The sequence below is a fragment of the Ctenocephalides felis genome, unplaced genomic scaffold, assembly GCF_003426905.1.
Source record: "Ctenocephalides felis isolate EL2017-DRISC unplaced genomic scaffold, ASM342690v1 CF-g0.4_SCAFFOLD_00845, whole genome shotgun sequence".
Lineage (NCBI taxonomy): Eukaryota > Metazoa > Arthropoda > Insecta > Siphonaptera > Pulicidae > Ctenocephalides > Ctenocephalides felis.
Genome location: NW_020536999.1, coordinates 47,924,897 through 47,935,750, shown reverse-complemented (window position 1 = coordinate 47,935,750; position 10,854 = coordinate 47,924,897). Strand labels below are relative to the sequence as shown.

Below are 10,854 nucleotides of genomic sequence, written 5' to 3'. Positions count from 1 at the left end.
AAAAAGCATAAATCTAACCAATTTATTAAATTAAATAAATCAAAACATTTTCTTTCAATAAAACGTTATTAATTACTGGATATTATTAGACCACATCTTAACATATTATTTCACCATCTGAAGAAAACCCTCTCGATTTATAGATATATAGAGATATATATATAATATATATATATATATATATATATATACATAACAATTAAATATTTAATATTTAAAATAAAGTACTACATATCAGATGTATATGATAAATGCCTGTATATATCAGAAATATATTCTTTGACTCACTTTGTATAAAACATGCTTTGCACTTACATTGTTCGATATCCTCTACAGCAGCTCCCAGAGCACTAACTCATTACTCGAACCACCTCTGGAGCATCTGCCAGAAATCTCAAGTCCTCGAACAAAATACTACTTTAGAACCACTACATAACTTTAGTCTTTTACAAGTCAATTTGACCTGTTGCAATAGTCGAGTAAAGTATTTACACAATACACGACACACGACTTACATTAGAGACTTTCGTGAATTAGAATTCGATAATAAAGAGATATGTGTTGGAAGTACTCAAATATAAATTATACATTTACAATTGCATATATAAAATAAAGGATACATTGGGCGCTGTAAATGAATTAATAACCTACAAAAGCACATATATAAATTATACTATTGATAAATGCATATATATAAATAAGGATACATTGACGCTGTAAATGAATTGTTTAATTATAAAATTGAGTCAAATGGAGGCCCTGAAAGAGACTATCAAACTATTCAAGGTACACCAAGGCACTTCTACACATATCCATTTTTGGCTTTAATTAACGTTTCACGATAAATTTATTATATCAAAATGATCTACTAAATAATTACACGTTTGATGCTTAAATAATTAAAACTAATTAAGGATTAATTAAAAATCATAATTAACCCGACCGCGTTTTACTTCACGAAATTTCTTTGGAAGTTATCAACATGTGTCAGAATGACTGTCACCTCTTGTACAATTTAAAGCGCGAAATTCAAACTTGAAATTTAAACTTTATGAAATACACCTTCGTGATGCGATTAATTTTTATCTGAATTAATTAAACAATTAGATGTACAAATTAACGAAATCCAATCAAGGATTAATTAAAAACTCTTAATTAACGCGAGCACATGTCCACACACGAAAATCTTTTTGACATTTGAAGTGATTGAAGTTAGCAATTAATTAATTTAATTAATTAATTTTAAAAATTAATTTCTTGAATATATATAATTCTCAGTTAAAAATGGTTTTGTTATATATATATATACATACATATGTGAGTCAGTTTTTGACTCATATACATATATTTGAGGATTTTTTGTTCAACGTTGAAATATATATATATATATATATATATTATATATATATATATAATTGTGTATGTAAAGTAGTTTATTTATTAACATAATAAAATAGTTAATTTTGAAGTTGACATATATGGGTACGTTCTTCAAAGGCGATTAAAAGTTTTCTAAGTGAATATAAATATAGTCTCATCACATCAGTAGCTGTGCGCAGGGCACATAATTTAAATTGTGTGCCCTATGCAAATTTGCACTTACACTAGCTTGTTTTTCAAGAAAAGGATTTTTAATGCTACTACTATAGGCCCATGGTTTCAAATTGATATTTTCAAATCAAATAAAAGTTGAAATATCAGAATACTAAATATATCGAAGATTAGTAACTTTACTTATGTAATATTCAAAAATTTGAGATTAAAATCAAATGTTTGATCTTAAGAAAGCTAGCTTACATTAAAACAAAAACTGAAATAATTTTATACATTTGTACAATTGTACAATTAGCAATTTATTAATGATTGAATAAGTATGTATAATAGATTTTTATAATAATAATAATGTTATATAAATTTTAAACTTTATAAAAGTAAGCACTATAAAATTAACCACCCGTACTTATTGATATTGTATAGCTCCTGTAGCAACCAAGCGTAATGCTCTTGGAAAGGCCTTATGTTCTGCTTTATGAATCCTATTGCTTAAACTGTCCATTGTATCATCATGAAAAATATGCACAATTTCTTGAACTATAATTGATCCAGTATCAACACCCTCCTGAAAATACACCAATATATATGCACAAACTAAATTTAAAAATTTAATTTATTATTAAAAAATATTTATCTATAAACTATGCTATGAGAATTTTATTGCCAAGTGCACAAATGATTGTGAATGAACTTACATCAACAAAATGAACAGTGCATCCAGTATATTTATCACCAGATTCAAATGCCTGTTTTATTCCATCCGCTCCCTTATATTTAGGCAAAAGAGAAGGATGTATAAAGCATTTTTCCTTTCCATAATCTAACAAACTCTGGTGATAATATACGCATAAATCCTGCCAAGCAAACAATTCCACACCAAATTAATCAGCTCTTGATGTACTGCCATATCAAATTCTAATCTTGAAGGATAGTCTTTATGCTTTATGACCTAAAATAAAATATATAAACACAGCCGTCAAAAAACAGTTTAGTTTACATACAAGTTTTTTTCAAAAAACGAAAAAATACTAATTGTTTCTATTCCTGCTTTCTTCGCTTTGTCCACCCCCAAAACATCAGGTTTATTAGATATTACTAAAACTATTTCCACTCCTAATCCAGAACATGAATCCTTTGAAGCATCTATCAGAGCTTGTAAATTGCTACCAGTTCCAGAAATTAAAACAGCCACCTTTATAATTAATTATAAACCTTTTGAATAAATACTTAAATACCATATAGCTAAATTTATTGTAATGAAATTTATAATACCTTTTTCTTTATATTTAAAGACTTGTTTACTAGAGAAATATTCTTTTCAAAATTATTAACAATGACTTGTGTCGAATTTGTCTCTCTGGCTTTAACAAATCCTATAGTAGTAGCTCCATGACCGCACATTTGTGCTAAAATTTCCATTTCTGCTTCCTTTGGAACAATTAGTACTAATCCCAATCCACAGTTGAAGGTGCGTAACATTTCATAAATATTATTTTTCCTACAAATTTAAAAAAAAAAATAATTATTATTAATATATTTCCCATACTATTATTAAAATTATATAATACATATTTTAATTGTCGCACCTGTTTCATGCAGCCAAGCAAATACTGGTGGTATATTCCAACTATTTGCATCTAAAACAATTTGTAGATTTTTTGTTAACACTCTAGGAATATTTTCTACTAGGCCACCTCCAGTTATATGAGCTAATGCTTTAACTAATCCTGTTCTTAAAGCAGGTAGCACGGCTGATGTATATATTTTAGTTGGAGAAAGCAATTCATCACCTGAAATCGAGCTCATTGGTATATAAAATTTAAAAGTAATTTTTTTTATTTATGATTTGTTTTCTATCATGAAATAGTGTATTTACCAAAACTCTTTCCAGACGCACTGAATGGTGCAGGATCACTTATTTTATAACCATATTTATCTAAAACTTTATGTACTAAACTAAATCCATTGCTATGCACACCAGAAGATGGTAAACCAATTAATAAATCTCCGGGTTTAATGGTTTGTGTCTTTGGTAATATGAGTTCATTCTCAACTATACCCAAAGAAAACCCGGCTAAGTCATAAATACCAGGACGATACATGCCTGGCATTTCAGCAGTTTCTCCTCCTATACGAAAATTGTGAACCAATAATTATTCATATTTTTAACAAATTCTTTATTATATTCAAAATGATTGAACAAACCTATCAAAGCACTTCCAGATTGTCTGCATCCTTCAGAAATTCCATCTAAAACTTTTGAAGCTATGTTTACATCCAGTCTTCCGCAAGCATAGTAATCCAAAAAAGTTAATGGCTCAGCACCCTGCATAAAATATCATTAGCGCACATTGCAACTAGATCAATTCCAACACTGTTGTGAATGTTCATTTCTTGAGCTATCTACAAATATAAAATCAACTAATAAACATATGTAGCATCATCTTGAAAAAGTACTAAAATATGTTTAGCAATTATAGAAATGACCTAATGTAATGTTATTTTTACAGATTTATGTATACCTTTAATTTAGTTCCTACTCCATCAGTACCCATCACTAATATTGGATCCTTGTATCTTGTGGCAACATTATTTTTTACATATGAAGCGTCATTGACCCTAAATAAACCCCCAAAACCACCTAAGCCGCCAATAACGCCCGGTCTATTCGTAGATCTGAAAAATACGCATGAGTTACACAAATTGATAAATTTTAAATATTGTTTCATTTTATTGGATAAACCTGCATAATGGTTTTATATTTGTCACTAATGCTTCTCCGGCCTCAATATCTACACCGCTATCTTTATAAGATATAGTTTTAATTGTTGAACTATTTTCATATTTCTTTCCCAAATCATCGAAAACATTTGCAAAGTTTTGAATTATGACCTAATAAAATATATGTGATAAAATAAACACCAGATCTTTTTAATAACAATATAAATAGCATTAAATTACTTGTTTATTTGATTTGACTCTTGCTTCCACTCTGCCAATTTCAATTCCATCAAAATTTTGTAACATAGATAAAACCTCATTTTTAGATTCAAATGGTACAACTAAAATCAAACCTATACCACAATTGAATGTTCGTAGCATTTCTGGTTCTGTTACATTGCCTGAGTGATGCAAAACCCATGTTTAATGAATCATATATTTGTATTTACAAGACAATTTGAAAATATGATAAAATACCCATTTTATATAACCACGCAAATATACTAGGAATTCTCCATTTGTTAAGGTCTAGTACAACTTGAACGTCTTCTGGTAAAATCCTTGGAATATTTTCAACTAATCCTCCACCTGTGATGTGAGCAATTCCTTTGACTAATCCTTTATGTATTATAGGAAGCACCTGCGATACATATAGTGTTGTAGGGGTCAGAAGTTCAACTCCTTCAATAAAAAATATATCAACTCTTGTATCCTAAGATACTCAAATAAAGCATTAAATTTTGTAACTTACCAATTGTATTTCCTTTATCAGAAAAGGGTGCAATGTCATTATATGTTTTACCAATTATATTTAAAATTCTATGAACTAAGCTAAACCCATTGCTATGCACACCACTAGACGGTAACCCAATAACAATATCTCCTGGTTTGATTTCATTTACTTTTGGCAGCATATTATCATATTCTACAACACCTACACAAAATCCAGCCATATCATATTTACCTGAGTCATACATACTAGGCATTTCTGCAGTTTCACCACCTAGACATGAATAAACGGAATTGATGGCTAAAATGACTTAAGAAAATTATATATATATATATATATATATATATATATATATAATTAAAGTATTTTTGCAGCCCTATCGCCGAATTAAAAAAGCGGGTTAATATGAAAAAATTCTTTATTTTCTCCTTTTTTGTATTTATTATCAAATTGCTGTTATTATTTGTAATATGTTATTTTTAGATTCTGAATGACGACACACATTAAGTGTCAAAACGTTTAATTTGACGATTGGGCTGCAAAAATATTTAAAATATGTATCAAAGTAGACAAAACTATCAACATATATAACATAATTATCGCTTGTTTCTTTACAACTATTATATTACCTAGCAAAGCGCAATTAGTTTCTTTGCAAGCTTTAGCAATCCCTGAAACAATAGATGCAACCACATCAACTTCTAATTTCCCACATGCTAAATAATCCAAGAAGGCTAATGGCTGAGCTCCAGCACACAGAACATCATTTACGCACATTGCTACTAAATCCACACCTATCGTATCATACAAGCCAGTCTCTTCAGCAATCTAAATGAAATTTTGATTAACAAAAATTTAAATAATGTATACAAATTATCAGTTTAAAACATGATGGTTAATGCTTACTTTTAGTTTGGTGCCCACACCATCTGCACCTTGAACCAGTACAGGGTCCTTATAAGTAACTCTGTTACCATCCTTGTTTATGTAAGTTACCTAAAATCAAATATATTGTTTTGATATCCTTTATTCCTTATTGCTTCGAAAAGAAAAATCCGAGGTAAGTTCAATTAAATTCATCAATATCTTGTTGTGATTTAAAAAATGTGATGCAAGTTTACATTTTATACAATAGTATAAATGTACTCTACTTGTATACTGTAATAGCAAGTATAAGTATAAATTTTAAACCTGATTCAATTGAAACAATCCTCCAAAACCACCAAGACCGCCAATAACTCCTGGTCTGTCAGTGCTCTTAGCCATAGGTTTAATTTTTTGTACCAATGCATCACCAGCATCAATATCAACGCCACTATCTTTATAAGATAAACCCTCTTTTCTACAATAAATGTATTTGTTTTAAATATTTGTGACTGAATTATCTTGCAATTAAATCTGATCAATAAATTTTAAATTAATCATTATGAATAAATTAATATATAATTTTATGCAATCTAAAGAATTTCTAATTTGTTTTTTTTATTTAAAGAATGTTCAGAATAAAAAGCATCAAGTTTTTTCAGTAATTTCATAAATTATATACTTTGGAAAAAAACTATTGAAAATATTTATTAGAAGTGTTTATTTTATTATAATATGTAAATACAAAATTCCATGCACGATGTTACATTATAATTGAATATACATTTTGTATTTACATGAATGATTTGTGAGCAATGTCCTTTCTATATTGAGCCCCATCAAAAGTTATATCCTGACAGGAATTTGTGGCAATTCTAGAAGCCAATTTGCAATCTTGGTTAGTTACAACAACTATAAGAACCCTGCCACCATTTGTTTGGAATCCATTGCCTTCAGGAGTTCTTGCAATGCCACTGTGAAATACTACATGGCTTTCACGAGATTCAACATTTTCCAAGCCTGTATTGAAAAAAAAAACATTAATATTGTATGCTAAATACAAATGAAGTACAATTAGCATAAATAGATTCAAGTAAATAAATATGTGTACTAAAATTTTCGACAATAAAATAAACTACAGTAAAGAAGTATCATTTATAGTAAAAAATGTATTAAACTACAATATAACATTCAAATATCAAAATGAATTGTGATGTTACCTTTAATAATACACCCTTTTGTAGATGTTTCAGGATATCCTTTACTTGCCATTACTACTCCCACAGCACTCATATCTTTTTTCCATTTTATATCAACTTTATTTAATGTTTGATTACAGCAAGCCTGCAATTAAACAAACAAATGTAAACACATTGATTAAGCTAATTAAAAAATAATAAATTTAATTATCTTTATTATTGACCTCCATTATTGTGTATAGATCAGATTCCAGCAAGGGCATTAAAACTTGAGTTTCTGGGTCTCCAAAGCGACAATTAAACTCTAAAGTTTTGGGTCCATCTTTAGTTAGCATCATACCAGCATATAGTACACCTAAATTAGCAAATATATAATAGATTTACACATGTAACTGAATATATGAATGGGTGGAAAAAAAACGAACCACAATAACTAATGCCATCCTTCTTCAGTCCTTTGACTGCAGTTTCTAGAACAGCGCTTTTACTTGTTCCAAATCATTATCGGATATTAAGGGGCAAGGGCAATAAGCACCCATTCCCCCAGTGTTTGGACCAAGGTCTTTATCTAGAAGTCGTTTGTGATCTTGTGCTGGTAGCATTACTTTCACTGTATTTCCATCAGTGAATGCTAGAACCTAAAGCATAAAAAAAATTAATATAATCCAAGACAATGAAATATGTTTAAGACTTATATTAATATATATTAATTTTACTAAGGCTATACCTTTGATTGATTTTGCAAGTATCTTATAAGCTTAATTAAAAATAAGAATGATAAAATAAAAATTTTACTCACTGAGACTTCTTCTCCACTGAGTAGCTCTTCAATGACAACTATATCGCCAGCACTTCCAAATTTTTTGTTACCCAAGATTTCATCAACGGCCGCACATGCTTCTTCTACATTGCTCGCTACAGTAACACCTTTACCTGCAGCTAGTCCACTTGCTTTTACTACAAGGGCTTTATATTTGGCACTAAAAAGACATATTTATATTTAAAAAACCAAGCAAGAGGTAGGTATTAAAGTATCCATATGTTTCAGAAATTCTATTAATATAAAATGTAACATCGCGCACAATCAAGTGAAAGATTAGAAGAAATAGAATAAAGAAAATAGCAAAATTTAGAAAGTAATAATATTAAGCAATACAAATCTGCAATTTCTATTATTACCTTTTAATAAATTCTTTAGCAGCATTAGCTTCTGTGAACGACTGATATTTAGCTGTAGGAATACCATGTTTTATCATAAATGCTTTCGACCAGTCCTTATCAGATTCTATACGTGCCCCGGCTTTTGAAGGGCCAAAACAAGGTATTTTTTCAGCACATAAAACATCTGCCAAACCCAAAGCTAAAGGATCTTCAGGACCTACTGCCACTAAGTCAATGTTATTTTTCTTACACCAATTTGCAACTTCCTAAATAGATTTAGATTGGAATAAACAGAACTGTCATTTAGAATATATTGTAGCAATAATACCTTATGATCTTTTATGTTCAAATCTTGAACAATAGTAGTTTTATTGAGTCTACTTATCCCTGGACTGCCGGGGGCTACAAAAAGCTTTTCAACACGAGGTGAATTTGACAACTTCCAACTAAGAGCATGTTCGCGCCCCCCTGAACCGATCACTAACACTTTTTTATTCATTGTTAATCAAATAACTGATTTATTAAATATTTTATTCTAGGCGTTTTATTTGAAGGTTAAGAAGCAACAGGTAGGTAACCTCTTTTATGAATTTAAGCACTGATGTTGGAAAGCAACTGGACTCCAATCAGATTCTCATGCAAAAATTAATTCAAAAGAACGACACACAAACGACGCCAGTTAATGCAAATAATTATTTAAATTGATATTCCACAATTAGGGTTATCAGTTTTAGGCGGTTATTTCAAAATTTTAAATATTCCACCTATTAAAATAATTAAATCACAATCAACGTCTTTTACAAAACCAATTTTAATCTTCTGGTAAAATTTGATCATATTTTAGAAATCAGATTTATGTGCATAGTTATCTCATATATGTTCCGTAACAGGTCAAAGGTTATCAAACAAATATATCTTAAAATAAACTATATGTATAATTCTATAAGCAAAAACAAGTTTAATTATTGCACTATAATGGAATGTTGTTTACATTGATTTTGCATTAGATTTTTTGCCAATTACGTGCAGTAGATTGAAACCCTTTGTGAAAATGTTTTTACTTAACTATATTTTATATTACTAGAGACCAATTATTAAATTGTATATATCAATCTCATTTAATGTTAAATATTTGATTGAACAAATATGAAATAAAACCAAAAATAAAATGGAATTATTTGATAAATTATTATGTAAGAATGTGTTATTATATTATGTTTTAATTTAGATCATTTTTTCATAACTAAAAGAAAATAAGTTTTAGTTTTTTTTTTTCACCCTGATTAATAAAATAGTAGAATGATTCTGATTCGTTAATTCTAACTGTATTTATAATATAATAATATTTTGTTCATAATATGAAATAAAAATGATATATTTTATTGTTTAATTGATCAATAAAACAGTGATCAATTAGGTTCTGTCGAGAAGCAATTTAAAACTGAAAGTTTTTGTTTTTAAATATTATTTCTAATTTATTCCTCAGAAAGTATTCACTTTTCAAACAAAAATCAAGTGTATCATCCACGTTTTTAAATTGATAAAAGCCTGTAAAACTAGTTGTAAGTAGCATTTTGCCTTGAGACCTGATGCATGAATTTCTCGACATTTGTAAATATAATCTATACAAAATTAATATATTAATTTATGAGTGATTTATAAGAATACCGAGTTGCTGTAGAACTCCTATTGTGAGCAGATTATTCAATTTTGAACGTAATATTAATTCAAACATTTTTTTATTATTATTGAAAATCGACCACGCGCCTAACACATTCACAGAGTAATTTCTAGAAGGGCAATAATTGCTAGATTTTAATTATTTTTTATAAATAAACCGCTTTTCGTAGATCTATAATATTTTAGTGAGTTCATTAAGCCATACAAATTTTCATTAAAATGATCAAAATATTTTTATTAGCAATCGATTGCCCAGAAACAGCCTGGCCAATCTTGGTCAAAAACTAATCAGCGTGATTTCCAAATTATATCTTTTAAATAGTTTTTGAATGTTCAAAATCGATTCAGGATTTTTAGTTGAAAACGTAGACAAAAAATTTTGCACATCTAAAAAAATGCTTACTCCAAAGAAAGAGCTTATCCGATCGCATAAAAAATCGAATCAAGATGAGCGCTTATCAAGTTTTAACGAATGGATATTAAATTTTGGAAATCGGCTTATCCGTTTTTGAGAAAAAGTCTCATACAAACACATACAGACTTTTTCCAAATTTTTCCAAATTTGGTCTCATTCGATTCAGAATGACTGAAAAATCAAGTATGTATACACGTATACACGTATAGATATAATACTGTTTTCAAAGTACAGAGTTGAAATACGTAATCATTTAGTAGTAAATGCTGCTAAATTTAGATATTAGAATGATTATTTACATTTCCAATGCTAATAATAAAATAAGTGAATATTATTTTATATAAACACTTTAATGCACTTTCTTTTATAAGAATATTTATTAAATTACATTATCATAACCATTATGACAATAGCATATATTATAATTTAAATATGACTCAAGTTCATTTATAATAATAGATAAAACCATATAACAAAGTCGAATTAAATTATATAGATACATACACAAGCTTTCATATACATATAGGTAC

General features: G+C 28.5%; 1 protein-coding gene across 1 annotated transcript in view; it reads right to left on the bottom strand.

Annotated features, from left to right (window-relative positions):
* The window catches only part of LOC113374266 (trifunctional purine biosynthetic protein adenosine-3), a 13,270-nt gene extending 4,296 nt beyond the window's left edge, over positions 1-8,974 (bottom strand). The window contains 12 exon segments of the mRNA XM_026614401.1: positions 5,241-5,278; positions 5,635-5,833; positions 5,912-6,001; positions 6,197-6,347; positions 6,667-6,889; positions 7,090-7,213; positions 7,293-7,423; positions 7,494-7,550; positions 7,553-7,706; positions 7,868-8,048; positions 8,248-8,495; positions 8,558-8,974. Coding sequence (XP_026470186.1) covers positions 5,241-5,278; positions 5,635-5,833; positions 5,912-6,001; positions 6,197-6,347; positions 6,667-6,889; positions 7,090-7,213; positions 7,293-7,423; positions 7,494-7,550; positions 7,553-7,706; positions 7,868-8,048; positions 8,248-8,495; positions 8,558-8,728 — 1,767 coding nt within the window. The 5' untranslated portion in view covers positions 8,729-8,974.
* Positions 8,975-10,854: the final 1,880 nt, after the last annotated feature.